This window comes from Melospiza georgiana, chromosome 9, assembly GCF_028018845.1.
Source record: "Melospiza georgiana isolate bMelGeo1 chromosome 9, bMelGeo1.pri, whole genome shotgun sequence".
NCBI classification, from domain to species: domain Eukaryota; kingdom Metazoa; phylum Chordata; class Aves; order Passeriformes; family Passerellidae; genus Melospiza; species Melospiza georgiana.
Genome location: NC_080438.1, coordinates 30,135,196 through 30,160,750, shown reverse-complemented (window position 1 = coordinate 30,160,750; position 25,555 = coordinate 30,135,196). Strand labels below are relative to the sequence as shown.

Here is a 25,555-nt window from a genome sequence, read left to right as displayed (position 1 = left end):
TTATTTTTACCAGTACCTCCCTTAATTTTTACCAGTGTCTCCCTAAATTCTTACCTATGTCTCTCTAAATTCTTACCACTACCTCCCTTCATTTTTACCAGTGTCTCCCTGAATTCTTACCACTTTCTCCTTTAATTTTTAGCAGTATTTCCCTTAATTTTTCACATTGTCTCCCTAAATTCTTACCTGTGTCTCCATTAATTTTAACCTGAATTTCCTTTAATTTTCACCTGTGTCTCCCTAAATTCTTGCCACTATCTCCCTTCATTTTTACCAGCATCCCCCTTGATTTTCACCAGTGTTCCTCTTGGTTTTCACCAGTGCTTCCCTTGATATTCACCAGTGTTTCCCACAATATTCACCAGTGTTTCTTTTGATATTCACCAGTGTCTCCCTTGATTTTCACCAGCGTTCCCCTTGGTTTTCACCAGTGCCTCTCTTGATTTTCATCAGTGTCTCCCATGATATTCACCAGTGTCTCCCTTGATTTTCACCAGTGTTCCCCTTGATTTTCACCAGTGTTCCCCTTGATTTTCACCAGTGCCTCTCTTGATTTTCATCAGTGTCTCCCATGATATTCACCAGTGTCTCCCTTGATTTTCACCAGTGTCTCCTTTGATTTTCACCAGTGCCTCCCTTGATTTTCCACCAGTGCCTCCCACTTTTCCCAGAAGCACGACAATAAGGCAAATAAAAGCCTCTTGAGATTTCACCCAAAATATTCCAGACGACAACACTTAGAAAACCCTCCAAAATCCCCACCGAAAACCCGACACCGACATTACCGCGCTATAATTCCGAGTGGTTTTTTTTAACAGATTTAAAGCCAATAAAACCCATTGGCAGAGATCCACTTCCAAGGCAGCTTTCCTGCAGCCCACCCTCCCCCTTTCTCCCCGTCCTGCTCCTGGATTCCCTTTAATGAAGAAGGGATGGAAGGCGCATCCCGAGGGAGCAAACAGAGCCGCCACTCCCACTTTGATCGGGTCCCCACGGAGCCCCACGCTCCCTGCCTGCCTCCCCAGACCCCGCCGTGATTGACGCTGCCTCTGATGTGCAAGCTGCTTTGAACTTCACGCATGAAATTCCCACCGGGCCGCGCTCATTTCCATTCTCCTTCAGCGGGATTTACGAGCGGGAGCCGGGCGAGCACAGGAGATAAAATGAATCTGCAGGAGCTTTGAATCTGACATCAAAACAGGGGCTCGAGTGAGCTCCAATTGGATTTTGCTCGGCCTGAATTTACAGTGTAAATCAACTTCTTTTGTGTGTTTGGAGTTTAGGGGGAAAACGAGGGAGATGTGGATAAAAACGGCACTTGAGCAGCTGCTCAGGGCTTCATATTGTTTTAACACTCATTTTTTGCTTTTCTCTCCCTTCATACAAATTCAAGATGACATTAATATGCAAATGAAATTACATAAGTTCACTCAAAATTCAGGGTTTCCTTTGAAATTCCCAGCTAGGCCTTGTTTGCTTGATTGCAAGGCAAGATTTTAACTCATATTTTACATAAATACTTAAATATAGGGTTCCCACTGCATCTAAACAGAATGCTGGAAAACAATGTTTTTATGAATAAGTTCAAAAAAAGAAAAAAGCTACTGATGGCTCAGTTACACAATTTCTTCTGGCAAGCCACCAAAGCTGTTCCCATTATTTCAAGCATTCTTGAAAAATCCAAGTATAGCTGCTCTCAGCTGTAAAGAGAATGTACTATTGGAAAGAGGATTCAACTCCGGAATGCAAACTATTCCAAATCTCACTTTGTCATGAGGAATTTCTATTCCAAACCCCATTTTTTCATGAGGAATTTCTATTCCTAACCCCATTTTTTCATGAGGAATTTGGCCACATTAGAAGTAAAAGCAAGAGCACAGGAGAGAAATTTCCTAAATACCTGCTGCACTTTATGGACAAATGCCAGGACTGTGCATACTCCCTACATTTCCTAGAATGCCCTGGGCTGTACTGCAGCCTGAAACTCTGTCAGAATAGCAAATACATCTTAAATTTCATTTACTGTGGCCCCCCCAGGCCCCCTCTGGAAGTGCAGCTCTTCAGGTACTGCAGCAAGCCAAGGAACTGAACGGGATTCCCGTTATCTCCCACTTAACTGCTCCAGAGAGCAAAGATAAACACAGAAAGAGCTGTGAAAAAATTGAACTGCAACAGCAAATATTTAACCATCTGTTAAAAAAAAAAAAAAAAAAAAAAAGCAAAAAGCAGACCCCTTCTGAAGGCAGTATCACAGCCAGGGAGTAAATGATTTTCAAATAGAGGTTTGTAAACTCCCTTATTCAAACAGCTCCATTCATGTTTGCAATGCACCACTGCCAAGTAGGGTGTTTTACCAACAAATATTTCTCCATTCCAGCTCCTTGCACAAATTTGGATAAATGCATTCCCCAAGCTCTTATCAGCATAGTTAAATAAAGAGCAAGAGCAGATTTGCAGCTGCCTTGCAAGGCAGCCAGAGTGGGAGCATTAATGCAGAGCGGTGCCCCTGAGCAGATGGATTCTGGAGAGCTGGGGCAGCTTCCCTTGAACAGCCAGCAGGGAAATCCAGCTGTGGCTCCAGGGCAGGAGGGGATGATTCCAGCAGCACACAGACCCTGCCCAACGAGGAGAGCAATGAGGGACACTGGGCAGCTTCCCTTGGACAGCCAGCAGGGAAATCCAGGGCAGGAGGGGATGATTCCAGCAGCACACAGACCCATGTCCAACGAGGAGGAGCAATGAGGGACACTGGGGCAGCTCCCTGCTCACATCCCATGGAAACTGCCTTTCCCTTCTCTCCCAGAGATGCGGACATGAAACGCTGGAGCACATCAGAGTGATGGGTATCAAAACCGGATCAAGGTTAGTTCAGGGAAGACTTTTGGTCTCCCTTTAAAAGCATCACCTGGTTTTTGTTGGAAAAGCTGCAGGAAGAGCTGCATTTCCTCACAAATGCATCTGAATAATTCATTTTCTGGAAGGGGATCCTACTGAAGCCACTGCCGTGTTAGAAACCACTGGCAGGTGCTCTATGGGCCCCCAACACAACCAACTTCCCTGGAAAACTGCAACTACAGAAAGCCACTTCTGGAAGTCTCCCACAAGAGAGCATCGATCACAACTTCTCCAGAAAAAGACATTTTGTGTAATGGGTAGAAGACAAATACTCAACCATTACCCTCATATCCAACTTAATCTTAGAGTGGAAGGAGTCTGATTTCCTTTCAGCTGCAAATATTCACTATAAGCCACCTCTCTGCCTGTTGCCATCTCACCCAAAATATGAGTTAAACTTATGTAATTTCATTTGCATATTAACATCCCTATGACTGAAGTTATTCCAGTCATCACTCCCAAGCCAGACCATGCAGACCTGCAAAGGTAGAACCCCCTAAAGCTTCCAAACCTGCTTCCCAAAACTCATTTCTAAACCCCTATTTAGACACTTCCCACAACTGACACACATCCCAAGAGTTCCCACTGCAGGTACTCAGGACTTTTGATAAATAAATAAATAAATTCTGTTTATTCTTTCCCTCCCTTCTTGCTGCTCCATCAGCCCATTCCAGATCCAAGATTCCCTCAATACCTGCTGAGGCCTTTCAGGCACAAAAACCAGGAGACTCCAACTTGTACACAAAGGCTTTCATCCTCTTCAGGAGAAAGACACTTTAACTAAAACATTGTCTGGTAAATCACCACCCAGTTCCATCGTGACAGGGAATGTCTGGAGACAGCATCAAATCCATTCCTCATGGCTTATGGAGCAGCCTGTGGTGGTGAGGGACACAAGGCTTGTTTTTCCAGCAGGGATTTCCTCCAGGATTAGAAGATGCACCTCACTTGACATCCATTTTCCTTATCTCCCATCAGTTTGCTAAGAGCCTGGAGCACTTTATCCAGATTAACTCTGTCTGCTTGGAGCAGCCTCTCCCCCAGCGCCTGGGAAAAGGAGCTGGTGCCAGGTCTGACCCCGGGGACACAAACACAGGCACCAATTTCCACACCAACCACGTGGGAAGAGCTTGGGAAGCTCTGCTCCCTGCCTGCCCCTGTGCCATTCCCAGAGCTTGGTTAGGTAGAGCTGAAAATGCCAGCAGAGATCATCTGCCTTTGGAGAAAGGATCAGCAAAAACCAAAGGGGAATGTGGGGATTTTGGATGAGTTAGAGATGGGACCTCTGAGCTGCTTCAGATGATGGGATTTGTTTTTCTTATCTTCTCCACAGGCAGGAAGGGTGAGCTGGGCTCACATCTTCACTGCATGGCTCAGAGGGTCACAAGCCCTCCAGTCACAATCCTTTTAAGGGTTTATTAACCAATAAAACACTGCCCACAAGGATATTTATGCTTTTGACCCAATCCTTACATATTTGGTCTTATGGACTCATGCTACAGTTTGAGCTTTCTTAGCCAATCATGTTATGGCACAAAAACCTACGGTGCTGCATTGTAAACTCTTTGTCTGCTTCTATAACTACCTTTATATTTTTCTATATCTTAAATTCTAAAATTTAAACTTTCTTTTATTTAGCTTGACATGTCTCTGATTTAAACTAGAAAGCCACATTCTCACTTCTAGCCCCTAAGTCTGGGAGCCTTTCCCAAGTTCTCAGGTCAAATCTTGGGTTTAATTCTAAGCTTTGGTTTACAGGCCCAAAGTTCTGAGAGTTCCCTGCATTTTGGATTCCAGCAGGGGAACACAATTCCTGCCCTGCTCACCCCTCCTTGGCAGCCCCCTGCACATGGATTTAGGCGTGGGATTATTTCCCTGTGCCCAAGCACATTTAGAGGCTTTGGTAGAGCAGCTGAGTGTAATTTTATCAGGAAATGTTTGTTGAATTAAGGCCTTGCCAAAACCACTCGATAGCCACCAACTGTGCTGCCTCATCCAGTTGGGTTTGCAAGCTCCAATTTATTTCTTCTCACCACTTTCCAAACCAAGGTAGTTCCATTGCGCAACCCTGCCTTGGAGGGGGCACAGACACAACTGCTGGTCTCACACCAGGGAAACCAGAATATTTGGGGTACAAAACAGCAACCAAGAGCACAGTCAGGCTGGGAATTTTAATCCAGACTGGAATCACATAGAAACTCACTCATTTGGGCTCTCCACTGCAAGAGCCAACACCATGTAATGGCAATAAAATAAAGATTGCTTTCTCTATCATATCTCACTGCTCATTAAACAACCAATTGAAATGCCAGGTTTGTTTTCTAACCCAGTTTGTGCTGTTTTCTATCATTTATTTATAGTCACCAGGTGTGGAAATCTCACAGTTTATCCCAAGCAACATGACAAACCAATGCTTGGATTTTCAGGAGAAATGAAAGCAAACTGATGGATCATTTTCTTAATGGTAACAACAAATACAAACTGAGGCCAGCAATCAATTAAAAAAAAAGAACAATAACAATTTAAAAATCCTTTCCCTACAGAATAGTTCGTCCTTCCCAAGTTAATTTTCCCCAGACCAATCCAAAGTTGCAGCATTCCCAACTCAATATCAATAAGTTGGACAATAAGAGGCTGAACACCAAGTGACAAACAGCCTTAAACACTGTGGGAAAAAATTTCAAACTTTCCTAAAAATACCTAAAAATACACTGAAGGTAATGCACTTCTGACACTGTTCTTGCCCCAAATGTTTGCTCAATGAAGAGGCCACATGAGGCAACAGCCAGAAAAAGAACACAAAAGTAAAAATACATAAAAATACCTAAAAATACTTTAAAATATCTAAAAATACCACATAGATAATGCACTTCTGACACTGTTCTTGCTTCAAATGTTTGCTCAATGCAGAGGCCACATGAGGAAACAGCCAGAAGAAGAAAACACACAGAGTTCAGGAGCTGTAACACAAACATTTCACAACCCTCCAGAATGAAAACCACAGCCCTGAGGACTCAGACAAGGCGAAGGCACAATCTGAGGCAAAGGATCTCATGGGGAAAAAAAAGAGATTTTCACAGACAAATCTGGGTCTTTTTCCACACGACCTCTTCTGCAGTTAATAAATACTTTAACCAAAAAAATTTCATTATTGTTGCTTTAACACCAACATTAAACATTTTAAGCACCAAGGATAAGCTGTTATCAGCAGTAGCACATCTAATTTAACTTCCTGCAAGTGCAGGCCCAGTTAGTCCACGAATTAACGATGGAAGAATTCAAAATCTGATCACAATATCCAGGGGAATCAGCTTCTTTCCTGATACTTAACCAAAATGGGGAATCTCCCAGAAAGGTGATGCCACACAGAAGGAAAATGAAAGGAAGAGCAGGAGATGGGAGAGGCAGAAAGAGGAGAAAAACTGAAATTATGGCAGAAGCATTTAGACAAATTCAGGTAATGAACAAAGCATTGTTCATTGGAGCTAAAACTTGGAAGTTTCAAACAGAAAATACATTTTTACATTATTTCTTTGTCTTGCAGAGGATTTCCTATAGACAGCACTGTGTCCAATGGTCAGATAAGTCTCAACCAGGTCTTGCCAAGGTCCAAAGCATCCTGCAGCTGATAAACTCTTCTGGGAATTATTTAATTATTGATCCAAGCAACTAAATGATGAGAATCCCATTGTAGAGCCTGAATGAGGAGCTGTGCAAACAGCAAATTCCCCCCTCTGCTTTGCCAGCTGTTTGTGTTTTAAACCTTTTACTGGGAAGGATTTCTTATGCAAGTTCACCACAGGTAAAGAAATCTCTGAAGGACTTTTCACTAAAGTTATGTATTCCTTTTCACTAAAGTTCCAGACTAAAAGCAGACTTCTCTTTTTAATGAAAAATGAGGCCACACTGAGGGGGTGATAAATCCCATTTCTCCTTCCCCTCAGCCCTTGCTTGGAAGGTGTTCCTGCATGGATTCTGTGAGCAGAGGGCAGAAAGGTTTCCATCCTCAAAGAATCCCTGACCCTTTTGTCCACCCTGCCAACAGCCTGGATGTGGCAGCATTTTCCACAGGCACCTTGTCCAGCAGGAACTGCACAGAAACTCCAAACCTGTGCCCTTGGAGTCACCTGATGGCCCAAATTACCTTCCTCCCTCTCAAATGGGTTTAAATCAGACTGAGATATAAACCATAACAATCAGTCTGTAATCAAGGTTTGCATAAATGGAAGTAAATGTTTAAAATGTTCAGTATTTCAAGAAAATTACTCCTCTTTAATTGGAAAAATCAGGGCTTCTATCACCCCTTTTACAGTTAAAAAACCCAAAGAAATTTCTGCAAACATGCAGCAAAACAGAAATGCTCAAAGATGACCAACTGCCTGGATTTAGCCTACTCAAAACTCCTGTACTTAAAACCAACCCAAACTGAACATGAACAAATGCAGTTTCCAAGCAATGAACTCGATTTCATGAAAGCTCTGCTATCAAACAGCAGCATGTCAACCTGATTAAAGTGGAGCACAGTGCAGTTAGCATGTGATGGACTGACCAGCTCGTGATTTTGGCTACTTCAAAGGACAGGAAAAGGTCCCATGACCAGCTTGAGGAGAGTTATTCAGGGCAGAAACAGTGTCTTGGATCTAGACAGACTCTTTTTGTACAGAACACCGTGAACAAACTTTCTTCCTTTTGCTGCTTCCAGCTGATTCCCAGCTCCTGTTTAAAGCCCATCATTAAACACTGGTGTGGCAGAAATGTAGAAAAAGATGAGGACAAGATAAGAGGCACCTTTGGAGTTTTGCCTTCTCTGTTTTTACCCAAAGTAGCAGAAAACTCAGGAGTAAGAGCATGGATGAGGGATATGGGATTTCAGGGGCTCTCCAAAATGCAGTTTATTCCATCCAAGGTGTCACAGCAGTCCAGGGTCATGGGTGACAGAGCTGTGCCTACAGCTGTCAGCTCCAGCTGCGGGCAGGCCTGGAGACCCTTTGGTTTTGGTTATAATGCATTACAGACTTTTCTTTTGGTTACAATGCATTATATAAATTTCTTTTGGTTACAACGCATTATATACTTTTCTTTTGGTTACACTGCTTTATGTACTTTTCTTTGGTTACATTGCATTATATACTTTGCTGAGCATCTTAATACAGCAGAACCAATCTATACCTTCACTTTTACCTTCAGCCTGTCATAACTACTGTACTTACCGTATTCATGTCACTGTTCTCCAATCACTAAAAGTCAGTACATTACAGTTTAAGCTAGAAGTTGTTTTTCAGTTTTCTTGCAGTGGAAAATTCTGAGACCTTTTTCTACTTGCCACATTTGCTGCCTTGTTTGCCTGTGCTCTCTGCTATCTTCTTGTTTGGGGTGGGTTTATCCTTTGCTCTAAGCCATACAAACCCCTTCTAACTCACACAGCCTTTGCCTCCTTGGTTATCCAGTGAGACTGGCTCAGCAATTCTTTTCTATATCAAAACTTGCTTCCATCTCTATTCCTTCATCAGACTCTACATTAAAAAAAAAATCTTTCTGCCAAGCATCTGTGAGACTCCCTTGTCAAACTTTCATCCTTCCCAACACTCAGGCTGCTTTGCAGAGAAACCTTTGTTTCCTTTGCAGATTAAAAGACAGCACGAGGAGTTCCAGGGTCCCATACTCACTCCATCATGGAAGGGGGGATGGTGCAGCAGTCCTGGATGGCAGTCAGGGGTGAGGTGAGGTGGGCAGTGTACGAGGCTTCCACCACCTGCTTGTTCCGATTCACCACGTCCAGGTAGCGGTTGAACTTCTCACGGATTTTTTTTGCCAACTGAAAAAAAAAAAACCATAAGGAATTTTTTTAAAAATCAACCCAGTTTCTCTGTATTACCCCATTCCTTAACAAGCAATCAGAACCTGTGTTAAAGACAATTTTTTTTTCTGATTTGCTCATTGTGCTTTTATTTTAGTGGCTTAAGCAAGAAGTCAAGTAATTAATATTGGCTGCAGCAAGGAGACCATATAAGAAAACAAAATACATTTACCATCCAGCAATGGATGCTTCAACAGTTTTACATGTGTGAAAAGTGTGATTTCCATTACACAAACTTCCCTTTCACTAAGAACTGACAGCTGGATGTGACACTGGTGCTTGGTCCAAGGCCTGACAGGGATGTGATGGAGAATAAACCAGGCCACAAGTGAATTTATTGAAGTTCTATACATGGACACTTCAGGAAAGCCCAAATAATGGTGTTAGAGATGCCTTCACTGTACAGAACTGCTGCTGCTCCAGGAGCAAAGAGCTGACAGCAAATCTCCCACTGATGGGATCAACCTCTGGATCCAAGGAACCCAAATAACCCCAAATGCTGCCGTGAATATTCCTCTGCTCCTCAGCAGCCTCTTCAGCAGGTGGATCTGTGCAGAACCATTTCACCACCTCTCCCATGGAGATTTGGGCAAAATAACCACCCCAGCTTTTGCTTTCCAGCTGCATTCCCTGCTGCTTTCCTGGCAGGCTGAGCAGTGCCTGGGTGGTTTCCCCATCGATCCAGAGCTCACTGTGCCTTCTCACAATCCACAGCTTCAGCCACAAACTGAACAATCTCTAACCGATGTTACACTATAGCAGCAAGAAAATAATGACAAAAGTCTTGCACCAGTGAAATTCCTCCTGAAGCCTTTTGTTGTCAGAGGGACTCCTTATAAATCAGGACAAGGTTTAGAGGTGACACCGTGATTTGAAAGAGCCAATTTTGCTCCTTTCAGAAAGTGAAAACAAACAGGTTGTGGCCCCTCCCGTGCAATTCTAAGATCATTAAAAAAATAGGGTGGTTCACTTTCGAAATAGCAAATTGGGTACTTCAGCCCTTCTTTTTAAATCCTTCTGCAAAAAATTAAAATAAAGGTAAAATTAATGATTTTTTTTTCCTGGCAAATACTCCCAAGCTGATGTGATCTGAGGGCTGGTGGTGCCTGTGGCATCTCTGCCCTCTCCATGCCAGGCAGATTCCAGGCACTGGGAAGGGCTGAGCCTGCTGGGACACATCCCAGGCTGCTGGAGTGACTGTGCTGTGACAGAAGAGCTCGTTTGTGTCCCTTCATTGGGCACTTCACAGCGAGCCTGACTAATGACTGCCAGGGAAAAGGGGAAAGGAAAATCTGTGGCTGCTGCTGGAGCAGATGTGACAGTGAACACAGTTACCAGGAGGCATCAGGTTTCACAAGGAACATTTACTGAGATCTTCACTTCTGGTCTTTCCTCAAAGGCAGGAATTGATGAAATGGATCAGGATTTTTTTATTTGGCTCTGCATATTCTGCATCCCTTTCGTGCCAACCAATTACATATTTAATAATCAGCCAATCGCAAATGAAAGAATCTTCTCTTAAGCAGCAAACAGAGGTGTTGGATAATCAGAAATACTGTTTTGCATTTCTGCAAAGTTCTCCAGAGCTAAATCATCTCCTCAATCCACAGCACTCCTGCTCCCTGCACACCCCAAACCCTGCAGGGATGATTGAACAGTGCTGCTGCTCCTGTGCGCTGGCAAACAGCCCTGGATTCTCCAGATCCCTGCACTAACAAATGTCTCTCCTAACTCTCACCAACAGGCCCTTTTGTCATGATTTACTCGGCTCTGAGGGGCAGGAGGCCTCCCTGATAACAGCACTGCCCTGCCTGCCTGCTCCAGGGAATGCTGGGGACCGTGACAGGGCTCCAAGGAGCACAGGTTTAATAGGACCCTGCTCAAATGACTTGCAGAATTACACCTAATTAGTTCTGTGGAATGATTTATTGCCAAGGCACCAGAGGACTGCTAATGGGCTCCTCCATGTTAGGCATCCAGCACTATTAAATTGTTCCCAGTTGTTAGGATAATAAGCTGTTGGGGAGATCCTTCTCTTGTTTTCCAGTAAGCTTTCTTTGTGTCTGGCTGTACCCCTCAAATGTGTTCTTCAGAAGTGGATTCTCCTGGAATTGTTTAAAACCCACCATTAAAAACTGGTGTGGGAGAAATGTAGAAGAAGATGAGGATAAGGTAAGAGGCACCTTTGGAGTTTTGCCTTCTCTGGTTTTATCCAAAGCAGCAGAAAACTCAGTCTATTTTGCAAAGAAATCCTCATTTTCTTTGTAGATTAAATGACAGCATGAGGATTTCCAGAATTTCATACTCACTCCATCATGGATGGGGGAATGGTGCAGCAGTCATACAGCACAAATTGTTTGTGCTCTCAAACAAACACAAGCCAAGTTTCCTTAATCAAAGCATTTAGATTTGGTGCATACAAAGTTCTCCTCTCAGGCTGGGCAACTGAAATGCCAAGGCAAACCAGATATTTGAATCTGAGATTTCCCTCTCGGTTTCCCTACCTGAAATCAGGAAGAGGGGAGAGAGCTGAAGTTTGCTGAGCATCATTAACAGTCATAAAACCATCACAGGGCCCCAGAACAAAAGGCCTCTGGTTTGGAATCAGAGCAGCTCTCTGATAAATGAATGCTGCTCAAGCTGAGGGTTTGGTGTTGATGAGTTTTCACCTTCTAAGTTGAACGATAAAAGCACCCCACAGCCTTTGAATTTCACCCTGCTGTGCCGAGTCTAAAGATCTGACAAATGCGTTTTTCAGAAGATCCTGTACTTCAGAAGCTGACAAAAAGCAAATGCTTTGTTCCCAACGCGCGTCTCCCATGGAAAAAGCTCTGCGTGGCTCAAAGTCGTTCCGTTATTTTTCTGGAAGGGGATCCAGCCCTGGTCGGGGCGGGAGTCAAGTGCGTGTCAGCAGCAAGGGATCTGAAACCTCCCAGAGCTCCAGACACCGTCCCTGCCCACAGCTGCAGCATCTCACTTGGTCTAATCTAAAGAACTCTAAAAATACTGCCCTCTGATACCGAGACAATGCTCCCAACAATCCACACCGCTTCAAAACCAGCAAGCTCAATAAAGTCACCGAGGAGAAGATGATCCAAAAATAATTTTCCATTGAAAAGTTCTTCAAATGAATAAACTGTGATAAGAAACTGAGGGTAAACCACCAATGAAATACTAGAAACAAATGGTTCTAATTAATCAAACTGAGAAGCATCACCCAGATGAAGCCTAACAAAACAAACCTTTCTTCCATAGCTGGGCTTCACTTCCCTCCCAAACTTTCTTTATTCCCCTTGCAGGGTGATGCACTCGGCTGCTGGAGCCTGTCACAGTAAAAGCTGCAGGCTTAAATCACCTTCTCCTCTTTCTAAATAAAAACCTGAAGTTTTTATCCAGCACATAGCCTGCTTTTTTTAACCTGCCTGGAGCTGGAGAGCTGCTGGATGCTGATGGATGCCAGACCCACAAAACCTCCAAAGTAGAGAAAGAGAGATAACAAATAATGAAAGGACAGAAGGCTGAACTATGAAACCGTGCTTACATAATTGCTGAAGTATTTTTAAGGCAAAATGGAAAATCCTGCCCTCAGTCAGGCACAGGAAAGGGGCAGGGGTGTCCCACACCTGGGTGGGTACCAAGTGTGACAGACATTTCCTGCTCCCACAGAAATCCTCCAATTCACCCATTTTAATGGAGACTGAAATCAATCTGGATACCTTGAGATTGACATAAATATTACTATCCCACACAAAGTGCTCTTTGTCTCATCTCAAAAACAGCAGCAAGGGGAAGCCTCCGTGGGCATTTTTCAGATTTCTGTGTTTTCTCCTTGATTTGAACAAACAAAACAATGAGCAGAGAGTGCTGTCTGTGAACAATGCAGCCATTAGCCCTGTTTTCCCTGGATTTCCTCTGGCAGCTGACACGCAGCCAAAGCCCTTGGGTTTGCAGACAGGTTGGACTGTAACACCTGTTTCTATTACTGCAGCACCCCTGGGTAATGCACTTCAATTGTCACCATCTCCACTGACAACCTTTCATCACAACATCACTGAGCTCCTCTAATTTTCCCAGAGACATTTCCCTCATTTGCATCGTTCCCTCGAGCTTTTTTTTAAAGCTTCTTCCCCCTCAAAGCTCCACAGCTCTGAAGTCTTCCCTTTGCAGGGAGCTCTGAGGGAAAGCAGAGCTCCAAGGTGAGGTTTTATTTCTGCTGCAGCTTGAAAGCCAAGGTATTTTTCATGTTTCCAAGCCTGTATATGAAATATGCATCAGTGGGGTGATGCCAGGATGGACTCACAGACAGGGATTTAACACTGTCAAGCTCCTTGGAAAGGATTGCTTACACATGGAAGAGTTGAGTTAGAATTTGGAGGTTTAAATTCCCTCTGTAAACCAGAAAAATCTGGGAAAAAAGCCCCTCTCTCCAACACCTACCAGGGATTCATCGTCCTGCTGCTCTATCACAACTGTGCATCCACAGGTTCCTAATCTAGGAAACTTTTAATGTTATTTATTTTTCATCTACGTGGCTCTTGAAGAAACCTCTGGTTTTGTACCAACCCTGAAGAGCCAGAGGTGAGCAGGGACATGGCTCAGGGAAGGATCACAGAATCACCTCCAGCTGCATCCCACACCTCTGTTTTAAAGGATTCCAACCATTCATGGAGTCCTGGAATGGTTTGGGTTGGGAGGGACCTCCTCAAGGATCATCCTGGTCCACCCCATCATGGGCAGGGACACCTTCCACTGTCCCAGGCTGCTCCAGCCTGGTCTGGGACACTGGGATCCACAGCTTCTGTGGCCTCCCCACCCTCACATGGAACAATTTCTCCCTAAAATCCCATCTAAACCTCCCCTCCTCTAACTCAAGTCCATTCTCCCTTGTGGAAAGCCCCCATTCCTGCTTCTCTGCATGACACTGAGAATATATTCCATTATTGCAACCAGGATGCAGGAAACCACTTTCCAAAGTGCATTTTGTCACGGAAACCAGCACTCATTTGAGGTTTTCTACTGGCCAGTACCTTTGGCAAAGCCTCCCAAGACTTATTCCGAGGAAGATGTTAAACAGGATGCACAGCAAAACCTAGAGAGAGGTCACAATTGCTGAATCATTCTGGAAGCACATTAAACACACAATAATTGCCTTTTATTGTGAGGCTCACAATTTATTAATGTGTGTGAACACACCACGTTTCACAGCCAGGGAACGTGCTGTGCTCAACAGCTAAATGTAATTTTTTCAGCACATTTCAGATCTATTTCCTCCCCAAAGGCTTCTTTGCCCAGTCCAAAACCAACCAAACTAAAAATCCAACCCGATGGCAGCATGGCCTGAGCTTTTCAAGCCTTTTCTCCTCAAAATTGGTAAATCTACTCCTGTTTGAGAGCATTTCACCCCCTCTCCTGTGTGGAGCCCAGATCCCTGCTGTCCACATCACAGAAAGCAGATGTCTGGCAGGACACTGAACGCACACTGACTTCCTTGAAATCAGCTAATGTAGATTTTCCCCTCATAAAACTCCTCCTGTCCCACTTTATTTACATCACTAACTCACAGCACTGCATTCTCATTTCATTTGAGAGCTCTCTGATACTGAAATAACTCCCAGGGAAGGAATCCAAGTCAGTTTTGGCCATTGCCATCCCATTTTTAATAACCTATATCAGGCAGAAAAGGTTTTATCTGTCAGGTGCCACAGTGATTCTGTAACTGCAGACATTAAAAGTGTAACCAGTTCAATGCTGAGAGGTAAAACTGCTCCTTGTGTGGCACAAAGCAAGCCAAAGGTATTGAACAGTTAGGCCTGAAGGCCAACAGCTGGAATCTTTCACTTTTTCAATAAACTGAGAGTCATTATTTACATGGTTTGGTACAAAAATCCCACCACCCCCACAACAATTCAGCGTTCTGCCAAAAAACCAAATCCCAGCTGACATAAAACTGTCATTAATTGCCTTTGGATATCAGTTGCTACAAAACTGTTAATGAATGAGCAAAGCAGAAATGAGATTTCTCTGGCAGGGGATTTCATCTGCTTACATTTGTTTGCCTTTGCTCAAGATGATCCCATTCAATGTCCCACTCTTACAAAATTCAGGTTCTGTTGCTGGGGATTCGTTAGGGCTAGAAGATCTGGTTATTAATGAACCAGAAGTGCTCAATTGTTCTTCCATCCACTTCAGTGTAGAGCTTTTAAGCACAGTAATTACACTTGAGCAGAGCCCCGTTCTCTCCCCTGACAGCTCCAAATCCATCATCCCACCTCCAGTGTTTGGACAGCTCTTTAAATCCACTTGGGATGAACACAGACATCTGCTCTGGGAAACAAGGACTGTCTTTTCCTCAGCAGAGAATCCGTAGTCAGGACTTCAAAGAAGTTTTAATCCAGTTTCTTGGTTTCCCAAAAACAGTTTTGCCTTTCAAAAGCCATCTGATACGTCTGATCCAGCCCACATGGCCCTTCTGTGGTGCACAGACCACCCAGAAACACTCCTGGAAATGCTGCCCTACACAGCACAGAGCCACAGGGCCCATCCTGGGGGATGCTGGGATGGGGTGGGATTTAAATTGTTAAACTCAGGTGACAATTACATTCCCATGGCCCCTCTGCTTGCAAGCACCCACCTGGGCATGCCAAAACCTCCAAAAAGCTGGGGAAGGGTCTGGGGATCCAGGAGAGGCTGAGGGAGCTGGGCAGGGGCTGCAGAATCCCTGAGGAGCTGGGCAGGGGCTGCAGAATCCCTGAGGGAGCTGGGCAGGGGCTGCAGAATCCCTGAGGAGCCGGGCAGGGGCTGCAGAATCCCTGAGGAGCTGGGCAGGGGCTGCAGAATCCCTGAGGAGCCGGGCAGGGGCTGCAGAATCCCTGAGGAGCTGGGCAGGGGCTGCAGAATCCCTGAGGAGCTGGGCAGGGGCTGCAGAATCCCTGAGGAGCCGGGCAGGGGCTGCAGAATCCCTGAGGGAGCTGGGCAGGGGCTGCAGAATCCCTGAGGAGCCGGGCAGGGGCTGCAGAATCCCTGAGGAGCTGGGCAGGGGCTGCAGAATCCCTGAGGAGCTGGGCAGGGGCTGCAGAATCCCTGAGGAGCCGGGCAGGGGCTGCAGAATCCCTGAGGAGCTGGGCAGGGGCTCAGCCTGGAGCAAAGGAGGCTCAGGGGCCCTTGTGGCTCTGCACAGCTCCTGACAGGAGGGGTTTGGGATCTGCTCCAGGGAACAGGGACAGGAGCAGAGGGAACAGCCCCAAGTTACACCAGAGGATGTTTAGATTGGATATTTGGGAATATTCTTCATAGAAAGGGTTCTCCAGACCTGGCGCAGCTGCCCAGGAGTCCCCATCCCTGGAGGGATTTAAAATCCCTGTGGATGTGGTACTTGGGGACACGAGGTGGCCTTGGCAGTGCTGGACTCAATAGTCTTAAAGGTCTTTTCCAGCCTAAAAGTTCCCTACAATCCCACCTGAACCAGCTCTGCTTTGACTTTTTCCTCAGTAAAACAATTAAAGAAGACTGGAAATGTCACCATTTCCAGGAAGCACAACTGGGAGAGTAAATTATTTCTGTATTCCAGGAGCAGTGTGAGCCCACGTGAACATGCCATGCACTGACCTGCTCTGGGAACCACAGTGGGGCTGCCTGAGGGCTGAACTGCAGCTCCCTCTTGCCCAGGGAAAGCCCCACTCTGAGGAGCTCTGGTTCTCCTGAACATTCAAACTGGTTTGAGAGGGGTCTGGGAAGGTCAGGTTACTCCTGAAGGCTGAGCAAGTCCATGCTCAGACTGGGAAGAAAAGCTGGTTCTTTGTTCCATTTCTTTGACCAGAACCCATCACCTTTACCACAAACATAATTGGGACTTTAATTTCTGAAAGAATGAAACATGACCTAATTGATCTGTTTGAAAACTGATCCAAAATTAATTTTAAAAATATACACATGTATTCAAATGCAAACTGCCCATGTAGTATCTCAGTGTTAAATGCTGAAATGTTTTCCTGTAAAACCCCATAAAATTACAAATACCCCTCAAGCACACCTGGGATGCACCAGGCTGTGGCTGTCCCATATTCCCACATCAGAACAATATCAATGGGTTTACTTTGAATTTGAAATTCAAAAAGAGGCACTTCCAACATGAAAGGCTGACAATTAATGGGAGCTACTTCATTTTGTTTCCAAGAGACAGCCCCACACCGAGCAATGGAAAAGCTTTGCAGAATTCTCAACATCACCATCAGCACATGCACCCATCCCCATTTCCATCCTGCTCCTGGCAGTGATCTGAGGCTGGGACAGAAAGAATTCCCTGAGCTGACTCTGCCAGGGGAGGTGAAGGGGTTTTGTACTCACCTGCTGAACTTCGCTCTCTCCATTTGATATTTTCTCTGTGTACACGAAGGAGTTGAATATCCTCTGCAAGAAAAAGCAGAAAGGAAGCGTGAGAGGCTCTTCTGTCACAAATGTCCCAGGAAAGCAGCTCCAGGGGCTGATGGGTGAGGAAATGGGGTCAGAGAAGGGCCTGGGGACTCTCCCAGTGCCAGGCTTCCCAAGGGAATCACGTCTCCATGTGGGATCTGCATGCAGAGGCTGACTTTGGAAGGCAAAGACATAACAGGTTTTTTTCCACATATCTGTTTATTTACCAAACTGACCTAAGGTGCTAAAAATAGTTCCACGTGCAAACTATGAACCCTTCTTTTGCTAAACATTCAACCCAATATAACTACTTTTAAAAATGCTTCTTTCCAACTAAAACATGAGAGGCTGGGAGCCAAACTTAGACAAATTTAATATGCGGAAAAGAGACAAGTGAGACCCAAATTGAACACAACCAGATCAACCTCATTAATAGCAATAAAAAAGGAGATGTATCAGAAGATAGAAGTGAGAGCTGCGTCCTGCTGTGGGAAGCTCAGCTCCCAGGGGGACAGGTGACAGCCTTGCTGCCATCCCTGCTTATAGACACAGAGGAAAAATCACTCAACACCTTGTAATAGTTGAAAAATAAGACTGGAAAGATTTGGGGTTACACCAACAGCTTTACTAAAAGGTTTGCCTGATCACCTGAGCTTCTCTTTCAAGATTCCCCACGGCCAAGGGCAGCTTTCCCCTTGGGGACAGTGGGGCCATCTCCACTGGAAAATGTACAACTGTACAATATCCCCAAAATATTCCTTTGCTCTCTTAACAGCAATCAGTGGTATCAATAGCTGTAATGGCAATAAATGGAGGTTATTTAGGCTCTTTAGACATTTCTCCAGGGGAGCTGGGGGTTCACGGAGGGGATGGAGCCCAGTTCTGTCAGTGCTGAGTCACACACGTGGCTGCATCTGGCCAAGGACAGGGATTCCTGAGCACCCTGGACTGCATTATCAGCACTAACAACTGCAATCACTAAAAAGTTCCAATTTCATCCAAATTCATCTCCCTGACAACTCTTGGAGTCCACAGCTCCAAGAGTTCTTTTGATGCAGGTTCAGCTGATTCCCTCCCAGCAGTTACAGGCAGCAAAACCAGCCTGGAAAATCCTTTGGTGCGCTCCCCATCATCACTTGCCCTTATCCCTCTCCCTCCTGAGGACTTGAGGAATTTCAAAAATGTGAACTCTTCATTCTGAAGAAGCATTTGGAAGGGCAGCAATAAATCTCCTTGGCTTACAAGGCTCAGAGAGCCAAGAAGGGGGGGCAGGGGAGGGGGAAAAAAGGTTTCTACCCTTAAAAGCTGCCTGTACATCGAGACTTCATCGAGACCTTTGTTTAAAGTTCTGCTTGGGTACTTTAACTACAAACACGTTGGCTTTTTTCTTCCCTCCCTCATGAGATGAAAAGATAACTTAAACATCAGAAGGAAATACATTAAAGCATGTCATTTTGATGCAAAATGTTTTAAATGAATTGAATTTTTCTGTCCACGCAGCGTTTAGTGTGCAGACATCAAAAGGAACAAGGAGGAAATCAACTGTCAGCTCCTGAGAATGGAGCTTTCTGTCCCTAACACAAAGCTGACCTTCTTCCACCCTTTTCACATGTAGCCCATTTATGAACTAGCAAAATAATGCCAGGGAACATCGCCCATGGTTATGTAAGAGTCACGATGCCAGCAGGAATTTATTTGGCTTGGTTTTTAACCTATTTTGCTTGATTTTGAATTAGTTAATTTCTTTAAAATGCTCTGGTATATTCTGTTGTTTTAATTAAAAGCACCATGCAGGGCTGAGAGGGGGGAGCAGGAATTCCTCAGTCAAACTAAACACATATAATGAGTAAACCAACAGTAAAAATCGAGTAAGGATTGAGAATCCAGCCCCGAGGCTACACATGAACTGCTCAGCCCCTGCCTGGGTCCAGTCCCTACTCAGGATATCTGCTCCCTATTCAAGAATTCCTGGGCACAATCCCACCCTAGGGGGAAAAAACATCTTTAAGCTAATTTCACTGACTTAAAAGTGCCCCAACTTTAGCCAGACAATCAGAGCTAAGTGGCAACCTCAAATGAAGTGGAGGGAACTTCACAGAGCAGAGAGAAAGTCAGCCCCACACACAACCTCAGGAAAACAGTCTAAATATTTAGGAGAACTTGCCCTGCAGTTTACACAGCCCATTAGCATCTGTACTTTATTCTCCCCACCCCTCTTGTTGAACTGGCTCTGTGGAGCAGATGGCAGCAGGCTCAGCTCCCTCACAGAACAACCCCACACGTGTTTAATGAGATGCTGGCCCGGTGTTATTGCCATAACCCATCAGCACTCACCCTCCCAATGCGGGAAGGCTGTGCTGGATCAGCATCTGGATCAGCATCTGGATCAGCATCTGGATCAGCACCCAGCCCTTCCTCTGGATCAGCATCCAGTCTTTTCCCTCATTCAGAATTCAGCCTTCCCTTTCTCTGGATCAGCACCCAGCCCTTCCCCAGCTCAGCATCTGCATCAGCCCCCAGCCTTTCCCCTTATTCAGCATCCAGCCCTTCCTCTGGATCACCTTCCAGCCTTTCCCCTGGCTCAGGATCCATCCCTTGCCCTGGTTCAGCCTTTTCCCTTGAGCTGCTTCTCCCCAGCCATGGAATATCTCCACTCCCAAAATCCCAGCACACACATCCTCAAGCCCTCAAATGCCACCCTCTTTTCCTTCATTTGCCTTTGGATGCAGTAATTAACTGGGAAAACCCCTTTATTTTTACATTCTGGTGGAATTATCCCAGCACTGTGACTGAAGCAATGTCTACTTTCCAACACTAAGAAAACAGTGTTGGAGAGTTTGATTTATCCTGACACTTTCCACAACAGCAAGAGGACAAGGGGAAACAGCCTTAAACGGAGACAGGAGATTGAAGTTAGATACGAGGCAAATTTTTTCATTGCTTTTGGGCTCAGGCATTGGGATAGGTTGCTCAGGGTGCTGCTGGAATCCCCATCCCTGAGGAGTTCTGGATCTGGGAGATGTGGTTTAATGTTCCAGCAGGGATGGAGAAACAGCTGGACTTGATGATGTTAAAGGTCTGTTCCAAACCTGATTATTCTCTAATTGTACCATTTCAAAACTTACTATAACCTTCCTAAAGATTCTTTTGGAATTATTCAGACACTGGAGAGCCACAGCACCTGCCTGGCTGCACCTGCAGCTCTCCGCTCAGGTTTAGGCTCAGTGCAGCTCCCAGGGGCTGAGCACAAAGCCCTGAACCATCCCAGGGCCTCTGGCATCACCCAAATCCTGGGCACATCACTGCTGCTCCTAACCCTGCCCTGAACCATCCCTGGGCCTCTGGCATCACCCAAATCCTGGGCACATCACTGCTGCTCCTAACCCTGCCCTGAACCATCCCTGGGCCTCTGGCATCACCCAAATCCTGGGCACATCATTCCTGCTCCTAACCCTGCCCTGAACCATCCCTGGGCCTCTGGCAACACCCAAATCCTGGGCACATCACTGCTGCTCCTAACCCTGCCCAGCCCTCCTGCCTGGCCACACAAACACAAGCCTGGACTGAGAAAACCCAGGTATCTGCAGGGATCACACCAGGGATCCATGAGAGCTCCTCAGGAAAGCCAGGAGACGTGGTCCTGTGAGCCTGCAGGGAGCCCTGGATGGAGCCCTGAGGAAGCTGAGGTTTGTTTTCCAAACACAAATTCCCAGAGTATCCCACTCTTGCTTTCCCAAGCTCTTGCAGTACCTGGTGGGGTCAAAGCACCTGCAGCTTCCTAGGGAATTGTTCTGTGGTACCTCCATACACCCTTTAATGACTCCAGCTGCCTGGCTGTAGCTTTGGACAGCAGGACAAGTATTTGATAGGAGAGAGGAATCAGGAAGGAATGAGGAATTCAGGGGCAGGGGGCTGGGACAGGGAAGATTTGGGCCACCAGCATCCAATGGCTGGCACAGGTGGGGTCTGACAGTGATGGATGGGCCCAGCACCCAAACCCCATCTCAGGGCAGGATGGAGTCAGGTTTCCCACCAAGCCAGAGATAAGCTCGAATTCACCTCTGTGGCATCCTAAAAACTCCTTACTTGAGAGACTTTTATTTATTTGAAACTGAAGGCAACTCGGTTTTAAATCTGGGAGAAGACTCCAAACCAAGCACTGCATAAAAAGTAAAATGTTGACTGGCTCATTCCCTCAGGATGAAAATGCACTGCAGTGAGAAAAACACTTCCAAAAGGCCCAGCCTGACCGTCAGCACAGCATCAGAACAAACAGAAAATCCACCACCCCCAAATCTCCAAGGCCCCAACCAAACACAGGCACCAACTGCTCTGCAGAGCACTCAACCATTTGCACATCACTTTACTTGCCAGACAAGACACGAATCCATCTCCCTGACAACAAAAATAACATTTTTTGAGACAAAGAGAATGAGGGAAAACAAACACAGGATTAGTAAAATAGCCACTGAGCTGTAAATATACTGAAGCTGCTTCACCATGCATACAAGCCATTTAAAAAACAAACAAAAAAAACAAAACCCAAAAAAACCCAAAGCATCCAGCTTTCTGCAGGTTTGGGGCATGGATTGCTGTTAGCTCTCATATTTGGGTAAGGACTCCATGACAAAAATCAATAACATTAAAGAAGTTACACAGGATAATAAAATGTAGGTGTGTACAACACAGGCAGACTCAGCTCTGCAGGGCTGTGGTACTTGGTAAACTTCAAGCAGCCCCTAAGCAGGGTCTGGTTCCTACATGAAAGGTTAATGCTTTAAAAAGTGGTGAGCCAACAAATATCCAACAGATCCTTTTCCTGGTGGAGCTCACCCAGTGAGGCTGTTTTCAGGGAAACCTGTGGAGTTTATTTTTGCAGTGTCTGAAGCCATCTCGTGTTCTGTTTTGTTACCATTTTCTAAAACCAAGGAACATTAACTAGAGACTTCCCAGGAGAGCAGGGACATGCTCTGTGCTTTCCTCCAGGAATTTCCAGTGAGACGGGGAAGAAGCTGGAGTGAACTGGAGGAAAACAGAGGGAAAGGCACATCCATAGGGATGGGAGCACTGAGGGCAGCAGCTACAGATCTGAAAGGAATATCCCAACACCACCCCACAAATGCCTTTCTCCTCCTGTGGGTTTCAAAAAAAAACATGTTTTCAGAAGGGATTTAACTAATTAATGCTCTTTCTCTTTACATGATTTGTGGGGCAGCCACAGACACCTGAACCAGAGAGAAAAGTGATGCTGAGCTCAGCTCAGTGTCTGCCTTCACAGGCTCCAGGAAATTAGAACTTTACTAATTCATTTTTCTAATTAATGCCTCTAATTCACTTTTCTAATCAATTGTTTTAATTAATCATGAGCAGTGTGATTTCCACTTCAGCTGGCATGTAGCTACCTTTCTTCTCAAACTCATATTGTTGGAGTTTCATTGGAAAATTGCAAAATTTGAAGTTTTGCTGAACTAACCCCGATGAGCTTCAATGAGGCTGAGAACTGGACACCTAAAATGCAGATTTTACATCCCTCCAAGGAAATGCTGCAGAAAGCAGAAGGTAAAGAAGATTCTAACAAAGACAATCAGCATGTGCTATAAACTCCCTGTCTGGGAAAAATATAATGAAAATACTGAAAAATGTGGATTAATTAGCATGAGAACTGAGAAATCCATCACCAGCAGAGGATAGAACACTAATTAATAAAGAGAATTATGTGAGTTAGAACCAATGAACATTGCAGGCTCATAACACACCCTCTGGCTGCACACATTCCCCAAGATTTAAGGTTTTAAGTGGGAAATCATCATCTCCTTTCCCATTTTTTCATCTCATGAAGATTGCTCACCGAATCCCTATTTGGGATTTATCCCAAATTTTGAGTGTTATCCCTATAAGGCTCAAGCTCCCACCACCTTTCACCAGGTGCCCATCACATTTCTGCAGCACTGGAATATACTCTGGGCAACACAGGAGAACTGGGATTCAAGTTTGATCTTAATTTTGATGGCCAAAAGCATCTCATTTATATATTTATATATAAATATATACATTTAACATTTCTATATCAGCTGTAGGGGGTAAAATCCCATTTCAGGCCTCAGAGGGGAGATGGGGAGTGGGCACAACACTGAAAGGAGCAAAGGAGAACATAATTCTGATGAATTTGTTTCCTTGGAAAACTCTGGGCATTTGCAAGGAGAGAAAACTCTGGAAAACTGAGTAAGTGCCAAAACATGCAATCAGGAACCAGCAGGTTTTTTTGGTCTTCTTTTTCAAGGGAGCAGAGCAGAGGAAGGGAAAAGGGGTGAGAGGGGAAAATACCCCAAGAAAATGAGTTCCACATGTTCAAGAGATTATTCATTTAGCCAATGTAACTTGACTAAGGTTATTCTCCTGACAATGTGTATGGCAGAAAAAAAGAAAGTCATGCTACCCAACCCTTAAAATACAAAGCAGATGGGCTTCTCAATGGCATTGGATTTCTTTTCCCTACACTTATTCCTCATTGCAGCCTCCAGGATGTAAAACTTAAATAATTTCTATGTTTTTTTTCAGATTGAGAGCATTTTAATTAGTGAACTCTTTTCACCTTACTGCATCTTGTTGCTCCTTTTCCTTTTAAAAGAACCTAAAATTGAGCATTTCAAGGAGCAAAATTGACCAGAGCCTTCATTCTATTGGGAGAGCTCTGGGTTTCAGTTTTCTGGTTTGCTTTCAAACTCATGTCAAAATGACTCAAAATTGGGAAAATGTTAAGCAGCAGCCCAAGACTTGTAAATAGCTGCAATCCTAGAGCCAGAAGGGTTTGATACCACTTTAAGTGTAATTACTGTGCTTGTCCAATTCGCTCATGAAGTCAATGTCCTGCAAGTCTGCAGAAAAACCATGGATCAATTGATGCAACATTCCAGGCAGGACTCTGTAATTTTACAGTAAAGTCAGGAAAAAATCCCAAAGCACAAAGGGACAGACACACCAAGAGAGGTGATTGTTCCCTCATCAGCTTTACATAATTAAGGATTTTGCTTGGAGAAATGCTGCAGCACAGGAACTTTAAAAAAACAATACCCAAGCAGACAACCTTAAATCCTGGGATTCAAAGATCATAAATCACAAGGCTGGACTTCTGTGCATGAAATGAATGGGCTGATGGCAACCTAATTACAGAAATGTTTGCTTTAAATGTCCAAGAGTATAATTTTTCAGGATCTCTCAGCAGGAAACCATCAGCATCCACAGGATAAATGTCCCAAAAGCCTTCCCTACAACCTCTCTGAACAGGAGCTGTCTCCCAGTGCCTGCACTTGCAGAGACACCCACGTTTAAAGTTTTAACACAAACTGCAGTCCACGTGCAGGTTCTTGCACCAAAACATCCAGACTTTTGTCAAGGGATAAATAATTTATGAGTAGTAACCTGAAAAAGACTGGCAGGACATAATTATCTCCCTGTGAGTCAGTGTCTGCAATAAAAACTACAAGGTTGCCTTCATTTACAGTATTAGTTGTATTAATAAGTACAGAAGTTTTAAGGTCGCCTGCTTAAATACCTCATCTGCATCATTTTTATATGATATTTGTATATTTGAATACTTGTATATTAATTATATTTTATATAATCCCCACCCTTCTTTTCCTGAGCAGAAACGGGGGGGTGCAAATCTGTGCGATTTTACATTCTTAGGTTGAATCTCTCACTGGCAATTTAAAAGAACTTCAAAAAACAACTCAAGAAGATAAACCACTTTGCATTAATTCTATCAATCACTCCCTGGGTGTAAAGTTATTTTCAAATAAAAAATAGCATTCCAAAGTGACTGCAGACACACCAGGAGAGGCGTCCTGGCCAAGCAGGGCCTCAGCAGGCCTGGTGCCACCTCAGCAGCTCCCTGGGGACACGAGGCCAGCCCAGGGCTGTGACCCCACATTTAAAAGGGGGGGTCAGTCTCCAAACACCTGCAGAAGCAGAGGAGAGGCCATTTGAGCTGCACTGATGTGACCTCGGGGTTTGGGATCCCCTGGGAGGCTCTGCGGGCTCCAGGAAACACCATTTTGCCACACTTCAGTGCTAATGAAAAGGGAATTACTCATCCACCAGCGCTGGAAATGGGTTCTCTTCCCCTCTGCTCCCAAAACAGGGCAGGAATGAACTCAGACATTGAGCACGGTGATGGATCTGACAGCTTGGCATTCCATGGCCAGAATTCCACCTGGAACCACTGATGCCTCTTTGGGGCTACTAAAAACACAGGCCAGACAAAACTAAGGGAATAAAATGTGATTATCGTTATTGAGGGGCCTTCAAGTTAGATCTTAATTTTGATGGCCAAAAGCAGTTAACATTTCTGTATCAGCTATGGGAGGTAAAATCCCATGGGATCATTTCAGGCCT

At 44.8% G+C, this 25,555-nt stretch overlaps 1 protein-coding gene across 1 annotated transcript in view; it reads right to left on the bottom strand.

Moving 5' to 3' along the window:
* The window catches only part of CACHD1 (cache domain containing 1), a 91,037-nt gene that overhangs the window by 44,015 nt on the left and 21,467 nt on the right, over nucleotides 1-25,555 (bottom strand). Inside the window, exons 2-3 of the mRNA XM_058030076.1 lie at nucleotides 17,096-17,158; nucleotides 8,562-8,710 (exon numbers count right to left, since the gene is read on the bottom strand). Coding sequence (XP_057886059.1) covers nucleotides 8,562-8,710; nucleotides 17,096-17,158 — 212 coding nt within the window. The remainder of the gene's footprint in view (nucleotides 1-8,561; nucleotides 8,711-17,095; nucleotides 17,159-25,555) is intronic.